We start from the raw sequence: 21,412 nt of genomic DNA, 5'->3' as shown, positions 1-21,412 counted from the left end.
ACAGTTGCGGGAGTCTCTTTATTGCGGGAATCATACATTCGAGACTTACAAAGTATAAGGTTTTCTTTAATATTTTGTTTAATTGCGAGACTTACGTATAGTGTAATACATTTATAATGAATTTCTTATTTACGAAGAGTATTCGGTAATATCAGCATTCGTTTTTCTCTTTTGATCTATTTTCAGACAATATATCGCACGATACAGATTCTCCTTAATTAAAAAACGAATAATCGTCTCTTGCGTCCTGACAATGTGGTGAAACAAATTGGTCGCCGGTTAAGTCTACGAACTACAACATTCAGTAGAATTTACAGTAGGAGAAGAAGATATTAGATCCTGTATACATCAAAGGTACAATAAATACAATCTGTTACAGTAAATCAAGGACTATACAGTAACAGGCGTCGCAGTTTCAATTAACAATAAGTCTGGGTATTCAGAAAGCGGGTGAAGAAAAGTGAAAGATCACTGGCTGCAAGTTGTGAATTTAAGTGCTTTTCTCGTCATACTAAGGGTGATTTCGACCAAACTTTGATTAATTTAATTGGCGATTAATAACTGCTATCAAGTAATATTGTTAAACAGTGTATTTTTTGTTAATATAAATAGAATTAATATGGATAGACTGACGTTCTAACAAATCGAAGGAAAGATTGGATTAGGGAAGATGAGTTGGAATATAGTTAGAAACTTTGTTGTGAGCAATCTCGTCGATTGAATTAATTGCCGATTAAGTTAATCGGAGTTTGTGGTCCACGTCATCCGAAGCTCAACCGTGGCTGCGATCGAGTAATTATCGAATGTATAGATGTACTAAGATGATTATATAAACGCTCAAATCCTCAATGTAGCGTGCAAAGAATTACCAGAATACAGTGCTCACATGTACATACGAAGAAACAACGATACTGGGAAATTGGTCAAACGCGGCACTTTGTCTAACGTTATTGTATCTGTTAATCACGATGATCGAGCATTCCCGGAATCGTTTACAATGATTTGAAAAATGATTTGATTGTTTAAGCTCGGTTGTGTTGATTGGGAAAGTATAAATTATGGAGCGCGAGCTGCGCGCGCGCGACTTTTTGGTCCTCTTATAAAAGATCAGATTCATTTAAATGATTCTGCTTTGTTTTGTCGTAATATTCGTGAAACTCTGGGACGTTTGGAGTATCATTCTCTAGCTTTCACGCTTCTATCGTTTCAACTTTCTCATTTACGGAACTGCCATTGAATCGATATAATCAAGTATAAAATTGGAGGTAGCTATAGTTGAAGTGATCCTTTATATTATTAAATAATATTAATTGTGAATTAAAAATCAATTTACATTGTTGATTCCGGCTCGTTCAATATCCTTTATATATCGTACGATTCTTTATTAGGACGGTAAAAACGGATTTAAAAATATTCAGTTTAACTTACGTACGCGATAAAGAAATTGAAAAATTGATAGAAATTTTATCTTATTTGTAACGATAATATTATTTTCTTTTTTTCCAAAAGTTTATCCTATGCCCGCTTTATTTTATAGAAAATATAAAGAATATGAAAATGTTTGAAGAAATAATAAAAATAGATAGAATGTAGAAAAAGTGTGCACACACATAAATACATTAATTGAACACACACATTATTATAATCCTTTTTATGTAATACATAATAAATATGTGCGAGAGAGAGAGAGAGAGGGAGAAAGAGAGAAAAAGAAATAAAGAGAGAGGAGGGGGGGAGAAGAGAGCTAATTATCAATATGCAAAAATAAAAGATTTATTTTTAATAATAAGTGAAAAGTGAATTATTTTCGTTTTAATAGTTACTTCATTAAACGAATTATTCGAATAACAAAATAAAAGTGATGCAAACCTGTATTAGAAAACCTGTATTAGAAAAAACTCATCAGGGGCTAAAAAGTTCATTATATTTCGAAGTTGAAACTGACATAAGCGAAACGATTTTCGAATTTTTCAAAACTAGCGTTTTTATATATATGTATATGTATACACGTTTCAGGGGGAGGAGATTTAAAATTAAAAGTTAACGATTTTTTTCTGATTGGCTGTTGCTCGCTATGCTCGCTCTGCTCACTTCACGTCGTATTCGCTATTCTCATGATCGCGTACGCGACATACGCGTTGCGTGATGACCGTGATGTTCAAGATTAATTTAACAATTATGGTAACAAAATGCAAGTAAGTACGTTATTGATTAACAGCATAAAAGTAACGCAAATATGAACGTATGTGAATATGTGAACGGAAACGCGTGTATTACAGTTGTATTGAAGTCGTTGGTTTGGATCGGCCGATTAATTAAGGTTAAGAATGACGTTCGCGTGAAGATGAGCGTTCGCTGAGCCGGCTGAGCGTCGTCGTCGTTCCGTTCGGCGCAGTTCGCGAATTGTAATTCGCGTCGTCATCATGAGCTCTACGAGCTTCTGTAAGCTCGTCGAAAAGGTAAAAGGTAAATTAAATTAATTCTACACTGCATTTTTTAAGAGAGAAAAAAAAGAGAAAAAAGAGAGGGAGATTATTAATTTCAATATAGGCAGTAAATTAAATTATTTTTCAATGATCACTTCGTTAAAAAGAGTATTCGAATCACAAACGACCGTATTCTCAGTTCACTTTTATTAGATTAACATGCTTTTTTTTAGATAGGAAATGCGCATTTATTTATTCGTCATTTAGCATATAGTTTATACGTTACATATACTATAGAATCTCAGAAATAAATGCGCGCATTTATCGATAAAAGTGAACACTGAGAATACGGGACCAAAGTGAATGTAATGCAAAAGAATTCTCTGTTGAAGAAATTAATCGGAATTAAAAAAGTTTATTATATCTTTGCGGTAGAAATTAACGGGGCGAACGAGGCGATGTTTCAATTTTTTTTTAAATAGCGATGTGTCATAGAAACACATTTCAAAGAGGTATGCAAAACGAGTCGAAATTTAATTGAATTTTGATTGGCCATCGTACGTGTGCCTCACTTCGCACCGACGCTACCCTCGCCAAATTTGCGCGTCCGCGGTTCGCGTCGCGTGGCTTTCGAGATTAGTTCGCAATAATAAAATGTAAGTAACGTTATTGATTAATAGCGAAAAAGTGCGCCGCGACAAGTAACGCACAAATGTATGTGAGTGGGAGCGTGTGTATTATAGTCGTATTGTACAAAATTAAAGTAGTTGGTCCAGCCAACTACTTTAAGAAAGGGGTTAAGAATCGCGTTTCGTCTGTGCATCCACGTAAGCGTAAATTTTACATTGTTATTCTGCTCGATACAGTTTGCGAATTGTAATTCTCTCGTCGTATTTCGTGAAATCGTCGACAGCAAAAAGTAAATTAAGTTAATTCTAAACTGTATTTTTAGAGAGAGAAAGATATATATATATATTATTATTTTAATAAACAAAATAAATTAAATTACTTCTGTTTCAACAATCACTTTGTTACGAAAAAATATTCGAATCGTGCAGTGAATGTAATGCGCAAAAGAATCCTCTGTTAAAAAAATTAATCGGAAAATTTTAAAATTTATTATATTATACTTCAAGCGAGGCATTTGTTTAAAAAATAACGTTATAGGCCGGTATATTCATAGTCGGATCTCATATTTAAGACCGTCTTAAATACGATCTTAAGATATTATGAACAATCACAGAGCTGTGTTAGTATCTTAAGACATTATACTTATTACGACTTGAAATAAGATCCGAGTATGAATACCGGCCATAGTGTCATAGGCTGCGTTCGGGAAGCGCGCTATTAGCGCTATTGCATCATTCTATCTTTATCGCTCATCAGGTGTAGGTAAAACAAGGATAGAATAAGCAAATAGCGCTAATAGCGTCTTCCCGAACGCACCCATAGAAACACACTTGATAAAGGTATGTAAAACGAGTCGAAATTTAATCGAATTTTGATTGGCCGTCGCTCGCGTGCCTCACTTCGTAGTTCGTACCGACGCGACGCTACCCTCGCCAAATTTCCGCGTCCGCGTCGCGTGACGTTCGAGTCTACAATTGCCGATTGCGATAACGAAATGTAAGTAACGTTATTGATTAATAGCGAAAAAATGTGCTGCGACAAGTAACGCATAAATGTACGCAAGTACATGAACGGAAGCGCGCATATTATAGTCGTATTGTATACGTAAATTAAAGTCGTCGGTTCGACTGAAACGGTCTAGAATGACGTTTCGCGTGAAGTTTGTCCGCGTAAGCGCTGAATTTCACGCCGTTCCGTCCGATCGCCCGGTGCCATTCGTGAATTGTAATTCTTCGCGTCGCGTCGTCGCGTTCCTGTAAGCTCGTCGACAGTGATTAAGAGGTAAGTTAATTCTACGAGATGCTACATCTCTCAGCAATAAGAAAGAAAGAGAGAGAGAGAGAGACAGGGAGAGTATAGACATAAGCATATAGTTATATAGTTTGAATTCGGATTTCATTGGTTCTCTCTCTTAACGTCTTCATTACCGTCCAGGCTTGTAACTGATGCCTCGGGAAATGAATCGGAAGTTTTTCTAATTTTACCACGCTAACCCCCACGATTCAATGATGTCAGTATCATTTGTGCTGCGTAACGATATCGTTTCGCTTCAGTGGAAAATAATAACTGATAAAAATATCCTCGATATTCTCTATCGGGTTACGTCGCGATATCGCCCTATACATTTAAAAAAAGATTAATTTCCGGATATCGATCCGGAAGGGATTGTTTAATTTATCTCTACCACTTCCCCCTTTCGGTATTCCTATTTCTAGTCATTTATCCATAATTTATAACATCTATAAGTGTGTAATTTCACCGCACATTATATCAACGTGATATATTAAGCACATCCGTAACTTTATATGTGCGAATTTTGCGACCTGGATATAAATTAACTGATAAACGGCCGATAAGCAAGGCGTTAAGATATACGAGTGCCGTATAAATATACTTACAGACAGACATTAGATACAAACTTCCCATAACGTCGAGTTTCCCCCTTTTGATTCATTAGCTTAGCCTCCTCTTTTTTTTCGTTTTACACGCTATATGTATAGGCTGCCCAAAAATGCACGCGTACTTTGGATATTCATAGCATATTTTATGCGCGAACAAAAACGGAAAATAGGTCAGTGGATCCGAAATAATTTTCAACTATTTGGAGTGTCTGAAGTGCCTCCACCAGCGATAAAATGCGAAAAGATTTTCTAGGGATTAAAATCCATACAATTTTTATTTGAATTTTGTACCTGGCAGAGAAAGGAATACTTCGCGTTTCCACGTTGTCCAAATTAAACGTAAAAATCATTTTCGCACGAATATTGTATCGAAATTTGGGCTGACCGATTTTGATGCAATATTAAAAAAAAAATGTTTACAAAGTTTAAACCATGAAATTTTCGCATTGTTTTATTCGGTCAGTCAGTTTTAAACCGTTAGTCTGCTTCTGTTTACTCTCTCGTTAAGAGCCGTAATATTACGAGAATTATTTTACAAAAGCAGAAAAATGTATAAAATGTAATATTGATGTAGTAATACATATGCATGCATGCATATACAAGACATCGTTCTCGACTGGAAATATTCTAATAAATGTCCAAACTACGCGTACACTCTTTGCAATATCTTTCACGAGATATTCCGTACAGAATTTCGCAGTACCTATATATCGACACGCAGTGGCACGCCGATTACCGATAACGTGTACATCATCATCTGGGAATACATATCTAGCTATATATCGAGAGTTATGGGTATTAATTATTTACAGGGACATCATTACCCGGCCATTCCGCTTGTTTGCGAGAGTAAGCTTAAGGAATTGGAAATTAGTGGGCGGACGCTTACGCATCTCCGGAGCTTAGAGAACAAGGATGGAACGTGTCCTTTACTTCTGTGCGACGATACGGCAGATTGGGTGAGTGCTCGTATACAAAAGAGATGCAAAAGTCCTGATTACTAATCAATCCGAGGAAATAATTGCATGCAATTGCTCGCTCTAATTACAAGATATTCGGTGCTGCGGAAAACAATTGATTGTTATTAACTGGCTAAAGACTATTGTCCCGTTAGAAACGTCTTGCAAAAGCTACCTTATTACAATTTCTTAAATTCAGCGCCAAAGCGAGATAATAGTCTTTATCGAGTCAACATCTAAGTTCCGATAGATTTTGGTCCATTTAGTATTTATCTATTTAGTTGAGGATTGAGTTAGTTCGATCGTTATTTAGATATACGTGTCGCGTAAATCATGAGCGGAAGGGAGCTTTATAAGGTACAAGTAAAATTCGACAGGTAGGGTCTATCTCAAGAAATCCCGTTGAGAGTCGCGTCAAGTTTCATGGACACAGGAGAGAATGTTCGCCACAATAGCCGCAACGAAATTGCGTTTGTGTTATCGTCGACGAGCGTGCAAAATTTACTTGATGTAACTAAAACTATGCTGAACCGTTTAAACTTTTGAAATCTATCTGATTTTTCTATCTAAATAATTGCTTTTTTATTCGATTACAATTTTTCCGCGACCGTATGGTATACATTTTTCTCCACGTGTACACTTCTTTCGATTCGTTAAATTATTGTAAGAGATATTTTCTGAGATTTCAAGAAATACATTTCTTATTTTCTCAGCATAGAAAGAAACGTGCTCGTTAAAAAATTTAATGCACTTCTGCAATAGTTATATGTTACACGATATGCATATATCTTTTGTTGTAACTGCAGTATCGGAAAATTCAACTTTGTGAAATTGAATATATGTAATATCAAACATAAATATAGCGTTAAAATAATCTGATACTTTCAATTATAATTTTAATAAAAGTTTACATTGCTCGTCGCAGAATTAAATTCATATTTTGATGTTTTATAATAAGGACTTATATTGCAAAGATTTCTACTTCCTTCTAATGCATATTACAAGTAATACAAGTGTCACAATTAACTCTTTCACACATTCTTTTAAATATATGCAAATAAATTCATTGAAATATGACAATATCTTGGATGTTTTCAAAAATTGATTGCATATCCTTTTTTAGTAAACTTTTGCACGTTTATCGACGATACGCTACACCCACATTTGTACAAACAATATAGAACTGATAGAAATACACTGCTCTCTCGCATTAAAATGTCAAATTACAAAATTTCACGCATACATTCGCACGGAACGTTCGCGAGGTGCTCGTCAAACATATTCTTATGACCTTTTTTTAACAATGAACTTACCTCGGGAACATCTCGCGATCTCAGTTCACCTCACTGAGCATACCTTTCACCTTTATAATTTCCCCTTGGTCGCGTGAAAAATATCTTAATGGGACGGTTATTAATATTCGTAATCTAGTCGCATTACTTAACAGAGCGGCGATTGATCCTTTTTTTCATAGTCTGTGTCTTTGTCTTGCTTTAATCTCCATTTAAATTCATTGAGATTTGTTTCATTCTTATCTTTTAAATAGCTTAAACTTTCAAGCGTGAATTATAACGTTAAAATAATGCCGAAAAAATTAAAACAAACAACATGCCAATTAACGTGGATATAAAAATTAGAATATGATAAATTGTGATTATAATAAAATTATCACTTTGCAAAAATCTTATTATAATTGAAATTCAATGGCCTAGTTTACACCGATCTCTTGATACGCGTATCAAATAGTATATTTGAGCTGATTAGCCAGTAATCAAACTAATTTACTATTTAATACGTTATTTGTTATTTAATACGCGTATCAAGATCAAGTGATCGGCGAAAACTAGGCCATTATACTTATATTTAATTTTACGATTGACAGTTGTTCGTCATTGTTTTTATTTAAGTCGTCAATTTGTCACGATCTTTTTTTTTATTTTTAAAGAAAACGTATACCTATTCTATGATGATCAGAGTTTTAAAAAAAACTTGAAAGTTTAATCTCTCCGATTATTATTACACAAAAGACACTCTGTAATATAATATTTGCGTACATAAGTTTTCTTTGCACTTCTATTTAATTTATCGCAAGACAAATTAAATTAATTCACATTTTGTTGTCAGCGAAAAGTTTTTTGATTTTCATCCATAAAATACAAGTTGTGTTTAAAAATTTCTAACCATATTTGAGCTAATATTATCTAGATACTTTATTTTCTTTACCTATTTTACGATTATATTCTCAAATAAACTTATTCGATGAAATATATGTATTTAAGCATAACCTATATATATATACTTTTACGATGCATAAAACAAGATACGAAATATTACTAAAATAATTTTTTGGGGAATGCATTCCTCATTATTACAACCGCGAATTAACAAGACTATGTAATGACTATATGAACTCTCAAATGTATGTGCGAATATTTCACGCGGATATCTCTGGCATGAAATATTCGTATACCCCTCGCTACCTTAGTTTTTACAGTTACTTAATTATGTGACGTTATGTCACACGTTTTTAGGATCTACGCGTTATGATATATATTCAAGGTATTTCACGTATTTCAGTACCGTTACAATAGCTGTTTTAGTTTGTGGTATTTCTTCAATCCCCTTTGTGCATCGGTTCAGTTACGATGGCATATGAGTCTCCTTCCTGTTCTATTTTATACGTAGATAGATCTCTCCTTACCGCACAATTGCATGTACAAAATATTGACATTTTCTTTCAATACTTTCTGTACTACTTTTGATTTCTTTTGAGGTAAAATGTGTATTCTCTCTACAAAAGCGTACTGTAAATAATTCTATGTCGACATACGTAATATTTTCTGAGCTTTATGAATAAAGTCATTAGTTTTGAGACAAGAAGACATTTGTTTTTGATTGTTTAGTTTTGATAATAATACTTTTTCATACTGATAACATTTTTATTCCGATATTTATTTTCTTAGTTATTGTCTTTTTTCGGATAAATATTTACAAATAATTTATAACAGAAATAAAATGTGAGTATCTAGTTGCATAGATGCTAATAATAATGTTAATATATGTTATTATTCTGTGCTGAAATAATATACATAGTTTATAATATCATTTTAAATGATAATAATAATGATAATTTAATTTTAAAAAGAATTTTAAAGAGAAATGTTGAATAAAAAATCAGAAATATTATAAATAATGAATAATAATGGAATAATAATGTTATAACTACAGTTCTATTAAATATTGTAATACTTTGAAGAAATTGCAGCACGATTGAGATTCGTTAAAATATTATAGAACAAGGAGGAGATTCCTTTCTATCGATTCGTCCCTAATTACATTATAATTGGTATCCTATCTAAATTCAAATATCTAAAATAATGTGCTTCGATATATCTCCCGTAGGTATATGCATTACTGGAATTTCTAAAGGTTACAAATATATGATTCCTAAATATTGCGGTATACTTTCGGGTTATTAACACGTTCAATGACTGCAATTCATGTGATTAATTGTGTACAATCAATGTTAACTTCAAAATCATTAGAGCACAGCACGCAATTAAAAATTTTGATAAAATGGTTTACCAAAAATTTCATATATTATACAAGATCTTAGAAATATCATCTCATTCACTTTTTCGTCTGTAAATTTCATACCCTAGTAAAAAATTTTCATACCCTAGTAAATAATTTGAGAGTAATACGAAGAATTAATTATTTTATAATTCCGAGCATGGATATTATTTAAAAATAATTTTAAGTTACCAAAGCATTTAACGTGAAACTTAAGAATTTGTCAAAAGTAGTAATTAATATTTATGTTAAGCAAAATGTTGTTGCACATACGGAATCGGGAATGAAATCTTTAATTAAGCTCTTCAACGTGTTCTCGGAAAAAAATATCGGGAATGAAGTCTTTAAGCTTTTCAACGTGTTCTCGGAAAAAAATATCGGGGATGAAGTCTTTAAGCTCTTCAATGTGTTCTCGGAAAAAATATTAAAATACAGGTTGCACAATTTACAGCTCATCATCATTTCATAACCGTTAAAAGAGAAAAACATATATCTGATAATAGAGTTAGCAGGGAGGTAGCAAAAAAGGTACTTTGTGCTTTTACTATTATGCATTCCATAATTTACAAATGAATTCCTTTTTACGCCACGGTAGTACTCGCGACAGCAACTTTCTTTAATGTGAGCAAAATTAATATTTACGCAAAGATGTGCATCGCATGCATTGCAAAATAATATATTTTAAACTTAAACGTATCTTTACTACTGGAACTTTTTAATTGGTCGTAAAGCGTATTTAAGCGCAGCGCGCCTCTTTTTACGAAACTTTCGTGTCTAATAAGACAGTACCTGATTTCAATTTTATTAAAAATATTGTTAAATATTTTTGTTGATAATTATTCTGAATAACAATTATTAATTGTTTGCCAATTATTCGTTGTTTCAATTGTATCAAAAGTTAAGAGTATATCTCGATTCCTTGACTTAAGTAATGAAAAAGGGCATATTTCATATCTTTAAATTGACGTCTTTTATTTTATTTTTATTTCTATTTCAATATTGCGAATTTCTTAGCTGTTCATCATAAGAAATTCTTTAAATCTTGTGAGTTTTTCGAGTGAAACTCGAATTTTGAGATTTTATTTTTTTAAAGAAATAACGCTTTTAAATTCGCAGATTATATGTGATTAATTAGTACATGTGTTCTTTTGAAATTATGAGCTAATATGTATATATTGGAAAAGCGATATGCGTGTTTTCTTGATTTTATAGATGAACAACCGCGTATTTCTTGTTAAATAAACTTTTCCATATATACTAAAATCTTATATCGTTTTCTTTGTACGCTTTATTATACTTTTTGGGGTACTTTGTGAGAAAATAATCACGTAAAAATAATCGTGTAAAAATAATCACAAGAAAATGTTGCATATATAATACCCTAAGAATGTAATTCTTTTACTTTAAATCAGGAATATTTACACGGAGAAATATAAGAATTCATCCATTCGTTAAAAACAATTACATATCCGTCATTAGACATCAATTTCACGTTCACACTATTAGATAATATATGTATATATACAAGGGATGTGTTCCATACAAGAAAGATGTATATTGATAACAAAAAGCTTTTATGCTGATATAATTTAAATTCGTGTTTTTCTTAACATAAATTGAATAAATCATTTAATCTTTTTATAATCTTTATATAAAGAATTACATTATTTTGACTCAAGAATTTAAGATATTTAAGATTTTATTACGATATTTAACATTTTGTATTAAATATTTGCCAAGGAAAAATTAATTTTAAAGTTAAGATTTAATAATAATACTCCGGTTATCGATACACATGCTTTCTGGTATAAATCTTAGAAGTCGACGATTTATATCTGTTCGAGCTTCGAGCTAGACTTCCTCTGAAACTAGCCATTGTTGCGCTTGCTTCTCACCTTCTCAGAGTTCCGTGGATTAAGACGGCGAGTAAGTAAACGCTAATCCCATATTCATGTAGCCTTAGTAAGATTACTCTCGTCTCGTGTTCTTGCAAATCGCGAATGCTAGCTCGAGTCTTACCTTAATGCACTTGATCAAAAGAACTCGATTGCTCGTTGTCGCGTTGCTTCGCAATAATCGCGAACTCCTGGTCGTGACGAAACTCGTTTCCCTATCGGGAATAGCGGATTTAGGAGATGTTGCAGTCATCAGCGCGAGCATCCCTAAGCTGCTGCTTCGTTTTTCTTGAGGTGCGCCTGATCAGGCTGCGACTACGTGGCTTGCTCTTCACCTCCTCAGTAACGACGACGCTAGAACCCTGAGCCGCGACCACTTGCTGAGAATTTCCAGGACCCGCACTGCCGGTTCTGCCGTTAGGGCTGCCGGGCCTTCCGTTAAAAGATAATGAATGATAGTTAAAAGCAGTTAGAAAATTGTTGTAGACTTGATTAACGCTAAAATATGCCCCGATCCTTCCTAAGAATTTTCGGCAGCCTGCAGTTATTCTTCGCCGCCGCGTAATATTCTACTCTTTTATTAATTTGGATAAAAGATCGATAACTCTTTTGATATTAATAACTGAAGAAGGAAACTTTTCCAAAAAGAGATTTTAAGTAAAGGACAGTTAAACAAAAAGTTAAAAGTAAAGGAATGTAAAATATTACTTAAGACTTTTGAAAGTAATCTACCGTGATATAGCTCTCTAGCACTCCATTAAACTATTACAATTAATTATACAAGTTCCGTAAATGGCATTATAATTAAACGGAAACAAAAACTATTTAAACGTTAGAACAGCTTCCTGTTAAGACACTGTAAAATATAAAATTTGAGACACTTTTTTGAGCCTGGATAAGTTTCCAAGAAAACGTATTTATATGGATACAATATAAAATTAATTTTTTTTAGTGTGATGATTTTTCAGAATATGCAAAGTTCTTTTCTCAATGATTAAAAACACAAATGCACGTGTAATTATGTATGTATAAAATGATCGTAATACAATATATAGTAACGAATAAAAGTAATGAAAAAGAATTAAGCAATGCAAATGATACAAGCCCGAGTACCATCGAATATCAATAATAATATACAAGAGTAATTGTCGAAACGAAATCTGAAACGATATCGAAACTACATTGAAAACGGTATTGAATGTTTCACAATTATGTTCACATTTGATCTACTTCGACAATGGCGATTGGTGACGCGGAAGTGCATTGAAAACCTTTTAGATTGGATGTCTGTTTTGTTAATACACACTGTTGATAGGTGAAACGCGACAAATGGCTGGTGGTTGTTGGCTGAAATTACCTTCGTATATGTCGTTTAAAGAAATCACGTTGCAATCTAGTTTAATACTTGTTATCAGTACGTACGTGATTTGCCAAGATTTTTTCGGATTTTTATTAATTTTTATCAATATCGAAGAAACTTAAATATTTTAGACATCTATAAAATTTAATTTTTACATTTTTATATAATAGTAAAAATACTCGACATTTCTCAAATAGAAGTAACTATTAATTATAAGTAATTGATGGATGACTTATCCATCGTTCATAATTTATATATATATTTTCTCTTACGGAGAAAAAAAATTTAATAAAGTTTATTATTAAGTGATGTCCCTAAATCCATATTCTCATCTTTTATTTAAGTCGAAACGTGCCTCTCACAATTCTCAGTTCTCATTTGCGTTGGATGCAATCTTCATCTTAAGCCTGCTCGCACCAACTATCTGGGTTAAGTAAGCCTGACTTAGCGATTCACTGTATCTTTCGAGATTACGGTCCAATCTGTGAGGGATGACACGAAAATTTTACTTAATCATCGTATTTAAGCAACGAGCACTCGACCTTTAAACAAATAAATCGGAAATGCAAACAATCACGTTCGACATTAGTATAAGTATTATAAAGTGCAGAATTGCAACATATGTGCGAACTCATATTAAGAATGAATTATACCAATTTGATTTTTCTTCGGAAAGAAGAAAGAATAAAGTTCAATTTAAATTCTTAATATTTCTTAATGTATGAAATATTTCAATAAGCTAAGCTTCAAATCAGAAATTTATTAAAGTAAAAAGTAAAGAAAAAAACTCTATCCATTCTCTTATAATAATTTATAACTCTTCGCCGTTGTTGATTTCTCTAAGAATTAGTTGTAAGTTTAAAAAATCAATTCTTGAAGTAAGATTTACGTACTATAATATATGTATTTTACGTATTAACGGCTTTATTCGCGCAAGAAATAGCGTTAGCGTTATGATGATACCTGCGTGATCCGTATGCTGAACATCTTCTCCTAAGCCCCGACTGCTCGGCCTCGCCAGTAGGATTTTTCGGCACGATTCGGGAAAGCGTGACGAAACATCTGAATACGTCCTTAATGTTGTAGTCATCCTTAGCCGAGCACTCCATCACCTTAGCGCGTAGTTTCGGCAATTCGCAAAACAGCCACTCGCTCACGTCCTCGAGAGGTATTTCCCTTCGCGTTGGTGCTAGGTCAAGCTTATTTCCGGCGATGACTATCGGTACTTCCTGTTGAAAAGAAAATAACGTCTTCTCGTTGCTATCTTTTCTCCAATAAAGTCCAACCGATGAGATCGAATCGGAAAGATCGAATAATACTTTTCCATCAGATTTTCCATCTATTGTGCAAAGTTATAAATATTGAGAGTGATAAATGAACAATTCATGCTGCTCGAAATATGAGATAGAGGAATTTATAGTTTAAATCGCAGATTATAGATGAGGTAACTGCTGAATATTCGATAAATTTTACGAGATAAATCACGAGCGAACAAATTTGAATAAGCCGTACCTGAAAGTCGGTTCGTTGTTCTCTCACTTCTTCGAAGCAACGTTTCACGCATTCGAACGTCGGTAATGACGATATCGAGTATACGAGTAGGAATGCGTGGGCGGTGGCTATGCTCAACCGCCTCATCGCGGGAAACTGCAGGTCACCTGGAGAAACGAAAGCAAAACTTATTTGATCTAATGGATCTTTACGAGACTGAAAAATCTTCCTAGACATCTGAAAAAAATCTCGTTGCCTCGCGTAATGTACAAAGTAAATTCTTGGAGAATGCCATTTAAAGTAACTTCTTGTTCACGACTTGATTTCAGTTCTCTTTATTTAAAAGAATATGTTGAAATTAGACTATTTATATCGTGATATTTTTGCAAATGTCACCGAGAAAAAGATGCTGTTGCTCTTGATAAATTTCTATATTACATACAAAATAAAAGTCACTCCGTATATATGGCGCGTTTATCTCGCTGCTTTTTCTGGTACGTACAAACTCCGTTGCTCTCTCGCTAAAAAGTTATCGGGATGTATCCTTGCGCAATCCCTATCAGATTAAGGATGCCTTGATGCACGAGTGCATTTGTAGGTACCTATATATAACTGTATCGAATGCCTGAATTACGTTTATTTGATACACGATTCCGACGAGATCCTTCGTTTTCAATCAAAACATTCAGTATTCCGTTTTACCATCGAGAATGTGTGCATGTACACTGAGAAAAAAATTGTTAGTTAAACAGTTTAGTTAGTTAATTAAATATTAGTTGTTTCAACAATTTATTTAGTTTCTTTAATCAAGAATTAATTAATTCAACTAATGCTTAGTTGAACGTATCGGACTAAATATTTCTTGGGATTGATAAATTTTTTTTCTCAGTGTAGTATCACGTAGCGCTTAATATTTTTCGTCATACTGCATAGCAGATTCAATAAAAAGAGAAACATTTCAGGAAATAATGGCTGTTAGAAAAATACAGAGTTAATTTGTCACGCAGAGACTTATTTTCCTCGCTGAATTGATAATAAAAGGTAATTATATTGAGATTTATATTACAATCTAAATACATAACAGATAATTAATTAAAATCCACTTGATTAACTTAAGTATTGATTTGTTGCATAAATGTAGCACATGAAACGTTGTGTTATTACGACATAATTTTTAAATAAAAGTATATGCGCTTCAGCTTTTGTGAAATATTATCAATTAATCAAGTTATACCTAAAATATGTTTATAAATTTTAATGTTTTCTACTTTTATGTACATTTTCTAAAACGTCTTGTTAAAATGGAATTATGAAAACCGTCTTTTATCCAGAGAAAAGTATTACTGATTTTTTGTACATGTCTCCAGTTTCCTCAAAAATTACTTAAAAATTGTTAATATAAAATCGCCGTTTTACACGCAAACGTTTCATATGCAACCTAAAGAGAAACAGGAAATGACAAGAAATCCCTTGTGGAAAGAGTTAATATTGGTTGCGAAAAAAGCACACAAAACTATAACAATTATTTATACTATAGTTCCATACTATTTACTATAGTTCTGTGTACTTCTCTCGTAATTACAGTAGTCTTTCTATAGTATATTTCCGTAAGGAATGGTCCGTCTTACCCGCGGTATCCAAGAGGTCGACCTTAAGCGTCAGAGTGCCGAGGACGCATTCTCGCGAGTACAGGTCTTCGACGGTGGGCCGGTATCGTTCGCTGAAGCCCTGGCCGAGTAATCGGCGTATAATGGAACTCTTGCCGACCCCGGCACCGCCGAGCACCACCAGCCTGATCCTTTCGAGGTCGGCCATGCTTTCCGATCGGTCGCGCTTTGGTGACCTGGAGGACGACCGTGAGAGTGTCGCCGCCTCAGGAAGGCATCACCTGGGAGAAGGTCGATCGGAGTCCCGTCCTCCTGGAAATCCAATACGGTCGCCTTATCCCTCCCGCCACCCGCGTCCGTCAAGGCGCTCCTTCTTCGTCCGAAGGATACTAATTTGATTCCCTGCGGTGATTCCTGACCGCGGTCAGGAACGAGTCGGTGGTGGTAGTTCCTCGAGATCGATCAGCCGCGCCGATCGACGTCGCTTCGAAATCGCGCTTTTCCACCCAACGACGTCGCACGTCACCGACTTTTCCCAATCACTTACCCCGCTTACGTTGCGCTCCCGCGGGAACTCCCAGCTTCCTCGGGGAAATCGCAGCCATTCGCTCGCTCTGCGATTCGAGTTAAAAACTCCTGTTGAAAGATGAGAAATCGTCCTATTTATTACTTATTTACACGCGCCCGAATATGAGATTTCATCAAGGCAAGATCAAATTATGAGACGGGGGAAACCCGGTGTAACGCCATTTGGGGCCGCTAAGTGAACTGGAAATTGAAGTAAATGGTATTACTATGGGCGTTCCGAGCTAATTGGAATATTCCGTTCAGTACAGTGACTTTTATTGAGGCCACAGCTTTCCATGCTTTATGTTAAGAAATCCGATATGTCGGTTATAAATATCGAAGCAGAAAGTCTCGATAGTTTTTTAGGTCAGTAAGCAAACGAAATATATTACAATTACTAAAGTATTTTTTTTCTCAATATCGGAATCTAATATCAATAATGTCAAGAGAAAGGAACTAGAGTGGACAATACAATGGACCTCTTTCTTCAGAAAGAAGAGAGAGGTCCATGTAAAGTAAAGTTAATACTGTTTTGTTCAAGACATCAATGTTTATATTAAAGTATTGCTTTCAGATTTTATCGATAATTATGAGCATTTATGAATTTTACGAAGATGTATCATTTATATCATTTAATTATAGAAATACCTGTGAAGTAAGTTATAGCAGGTCTTTTGAAATCAACGAGCATACAATAAAGGCTGAACAGTTATAATTTAAGATTTAACTTGTGCACTTTGGAATGCTGCGAAATATTTTGTCATATTGTCAGAAAAATCATATTTATCAAGATATGTGTGTTATGAATTTTTTGATTGCTTCAATTGTGATAAAATTATCAAGGATAGACCAAACTAAAAAAAAATTATATATTCTCCTCTAAAAATTGTCTACGGAAATTGACGAAGCTCAAAACGGAATTCTGTTCATTCAGCGGAAATGTGCAAACGGATGGCCGCGGCCCCATGGGGATTTTTTGCGTCTCTTTTGCAGGAAACACACATGGGAAACGAATACAATATACATTGCATGGAATATACCGTGGTAATGAAACGAAACTCACTACCGGCACATATCTCTCCCATGTTCTAAATTTCGATCTCAAGAATATTTTTCCACGGCTATCAACCAATCCCTATTGTTCTACTTCCAACTTACGTTATCTCGTTATCATCGTTTATTCTGCCTTCTCCTGTTTTATCTTTATTAATTTTTAATGTCAAAGTACGCGCGCGTAATTGTTAATAAGTTTGATTTTAATTATAATTAATTGCAACGGCTATAATACAGTTACATTTGTTGATTAAGAAAAATACTGCTCTTTTGCCATTATTATCCAGCAAAACCTTCGTTAATGGAAAATTTTTCCCTATATAAATCCGTTTTTTAAATTTAAATTTATTATATCTAAGTAAAAGTATTGATAAACAACAATATTAATTCCAATTTACGCAACTACATGCTTATCTTTCCTTGTAGAGAAAGTTGTATAGATATTAAAGAGATTAATTATATTCAGATATATATACATATATATATTTTTTTTTACATTTACATATTACATATCAATTAATAATGCAGATATTACTTTAGCATTCATCATTAGAGATTTCGAGTAATGGAAAATACATGTACCGAAATCTATTTTTGATGAAAATTTGCGTGGATTTGCGTCCAAAACTAGTTATTACATTTATGTTCAAATAGTTATTAAAAGATAATTAATGAAATTGTACAATTGAAACACGCAGTTTTACATTTAAATGCATTAATGTACCTACAATGACTAAATGCGAATTGTACGTGCTTTCAATTTTTATCATAAGAAAATTTTCGCAAATTAATCATATTTGAAATGTTATCCTATGAAAATATCATCTTTTTATGAATTAATTATTTTTAAAAATATTTTTTAATTAAAGAATTTATCAGCGAAAACACAGAAAGACATAACAATGTCGTTTCAGCGATTACCGCAAGTCCTTCCGATTTATTCAACTTCTCTAAATGCAAAATTTCTCTTTCGATGAAAATTTATGTGGGGAGATACGGGTTAATTTTGTTTAATTCTATCGCGTGGGCTGGACGCGGAAAGATGGGACGCGTAATGAAATTTCGTCGGTCAGCGCGGTGGTATTTACAAGCCGCGCGAGATGAAAAAGCGTGTCGTCGCTGTCGCGGCGACGCGACGTGGTCGTAATTCACCTTGCATCCTACGTCCGCGAAAGGATTATGAAAGGAAAAGAAAAGAGCGCGTACCTCGGTTCTGCGCGATTTATCCTAGTAGTCAGATAACCCTTCGCGTTCTCTCTATCTCACTCCATTCACCTCTCTCTTCTCCTCTATTAAGAAGACCCTTCCGTGCCCTTCCGGCAGGAGTCACAGGTGGCTGCCGGCGGCCTCCTTTTTCTCCTTCGACTGCTTCCTCGGGGGTCGCCACGGGATTAAGACTGTCGCTAAACACACCGGTGCCGGCGACAGCTGGTTCTGTTTTATGAAATAAGGCCTTAATCGTTAAGCTCATTAAGCGTCACGGTGAAATATTACCGCGCCAACCACGCGCAATTTTGATCCGAAGCTTCTCGCGCGGAAAAGTTCATATATAGATCGTGTCAGATGAACAATTAATCATATACTCCTGACTTTCGCTTAATTTGACGAAAAAGTATTTGACGGATGCCGTGCGTTCCAAAGTCTAAGATTTTGCACCTCACGAAGTATATTTGTTGTGATCTCTCCTCGTGATTCTTCCTTTTTCTTGACACGTTTCCAGTCGTTACATTTCGCTGACACGGCGGTTCTGTTTTAACGCTTTCAATAAGTCAGAATTATTTCGATATTACTTACTGAGAATATAACTGAGAAAAATTTGGAAATCAAAATAATGTAAAAGATTTTGCAAAAAGTATTTGACTTATTATATTGTTAATTATAAATGGATAGCAGAATGGATACAACGAAGGTTGCATAAAGCTTAGTTTTTTTTTAAATAACTAATAAGAGAAGATGTAAAGTTCATGATATAAATTACAGTAACAGAATTACAAATCAAAAGTATAGGGCTCGAATAAACAATATAATTATACTTGCAATATGCTTCGCGTAATTAGTAGCTTTTGCGTCTCCTTTTCATTTATGCATGTCTCGCGTTAGGATCCAAAACTCTGCGTTGACGTCTGATAATTGATTCTGTAACAGAAAAACAATAGCAAATTAAAATCAATGTCAGGATTTTTGCATCGCATTTTTAATTGTAAACATGTTTACAATTGTAAATATGTTAACTATTAATTTCCCGCAAAAAGAATCACGCTTCGTTGATTCTTTTTCAAGCTAATTAAAATCGGGTAAACCGAGTGAGAGGGATGAATTTCGCAATCCGCCTATCTTAAGTGTTGAGAGAATCTGCAGCATCTCTGAGCTATATTAGGATAATTATTCGCGTCATTAGTGTTTCTCGGGATTCTCCTGCATTCGTATACCTCCGCATTATCCGTCGAATTTCTGGCTACACGAAGCGTATTCGACGTATATCAACAATGCTGGTATATTTTTAATCCCGGCATTTCAGTAAATGCAATCTGTCGGGAATTACCGCATGCTATATACTGCGTTTTCATGGTATAACTTACGTCAGATATTTATAAATCTATATTGATTATTTACGAATATACGAATATTGCTTTTCGTAATCAGATTTTATAGCTTAAAACAAAATTCAAAATAAAACTTATAATTAGATTCCACTTCGTTTAATCTACTATATATTTAATTACTGTAACACACGAATGCAAATTTATCCTTGTATTACTATTTTCCGCAAAATAAAAGTTTTGTTATTGTTGAATGGCTGCTGTGGGAACGGTAACATCGTTTATACGATTCTCCCGAGATAGAAATGGAAAAGGAGCTTAACGGGAGACTTTCTCAGCTACCCGCGACGCGGATTTGTTCAAGCACTATCTTGTCGGTGAAATGAGGGAGCAAAACCTTGTAGAACTCGTTTCGTTTTGCATTCGTTTTTAGAAATAGATCCCGTTTTGGGAAACTTCGGGTATTTTATACAAGCCTGCAAAACTGAGAAGAAACATGGGATATAATGCCAGATACACTACTATCATATGATTACCATAGTAACATATCTATAAACTAAAAGAAAACCCGAATCTCGTGTATCTTTCTGCTTTGCCGAAGAGTATACTGTAAAAGAAACATTTAATAGACACGTCCAAATTAGTCTAATATCGCAGCATGTATATTTTACAATCCACGAAAATTTTGAAATATAAACGGTAAAATATTCTGCTGTTTCTTATACATTTATAATAAATAAAAATCTACAGCAAATTATCCAGAGATGCGTTTAATATTCGGCAAGTTTCATCACATATATTTTTAACACGTAAAATTTCTTATGTTTAATTTTACTTATACGTTAAATTTCACTAAATGCATTTAATTTAACGCTTTCTAAGATGTCATATTCAGAATACGAAAGCAATATTTCGCAATTTCCGGCGGCAAACGTGAAATTATCTGAGCGCGTTCGTTTGCTTCGCTTTATAGGGTTATTATATTACAAATGCGACCGCGCATTTATCCGCAGATGACAAAATAATAAATTTCATTAATCATTCTGTAATATCGCGCGACATTCTACGTGTGTTGAAAACCTAATTATTAGACCCTACCTTCACGGCCGTTAACCGATTTCTGCTGGCATCAGCATAACGATTTACATAATAATGCCCGAAAATTCCCGTACGGCTTTCCCGGACACGGCTGACAAAATTGAAGTCGTTAATTCGCCGCTCGCGTACAAACAGACGTCGGATGGGCGATATTCGCCTAATCACGTCACGTCCCCTCGATATTACTAATGCCTCTTTTTTTTCTCCTCGTAACAAATGATATCCCTTCGGTAGTACTGAAGCGTAATGTATCGCGATATCCGAAAATATGAAGAAAGTTTTCCCGAATCAGGGAAACACATCTGCCATGTA

General features: G+C 34.1%; 1 protein-coding gene across 5 annotated transcripts in view; it reads right to left on the bottom strand.

Annotated features, from left to right (window-relative positions):
- Window positions 1-55: 55 nt before the first annotated feature.
- The window catches only part of LOC139774780 (GTP-binding protein Di-Ras2), an 89,394-nt gene continuing 68,037 nt past the window's right edge, over window positions 56-21,412 (bottom strand). Inside the window, exons 3-8 of one of the 5 annotated variants that reach the window (XM_071710261.1) lie at window positions 18,669-19,598; window positions 16,390-16,478; window positions 15,864-16,154; window positions 14,257-14,402; window positions 13,708-13,973; window positions 56-11,816 (exon numbers count right to left, since the gene is read on the bottom strand). In XM_071710261.1, coding sequence (XP_071566362.1) covers window positions 11,618-11,816; window positions 13,708-13,973; window positions 14,257-14,402; window positions 15,864-16,050 — 798 coding nt within the window. In that variant the 5' untranslated portion in view covers window positions 16,051-16,154; window positions 16,390-16,478; window positions 18,669-19,598 and the 3' untranslated portion in view covers window positions 56-11,617. The other 4 variants (XM_071710270.1, XM_071710253.1, XM_071710277.1 and 1 more) reach the window with 4 other exon arrangements.

The sequence above is a fragment of the Temnothorax nylanderi genome, unplaced genomic scaffold, assembly GCF_030848795.1.
Source record: "Temnothorax nylanderi isolate EJ_2023f unplaced genomic scaffold, tnyl_v1.0 TNYL_tig0004_pilon, whole genome shotgun sequence".
Taxonomy (NCBI): domain Eukaryota; kingdom Metazoa; phylum Arthropoda; class Insecta; order Hymenoptera; family Formicidae; genus Temnothorax; species Temnothorax nylanderi.
Note: the sequence above shows the minus strand (reverse complement) of the source record. Positions and strands in the feature narration are given on the sequence as shown.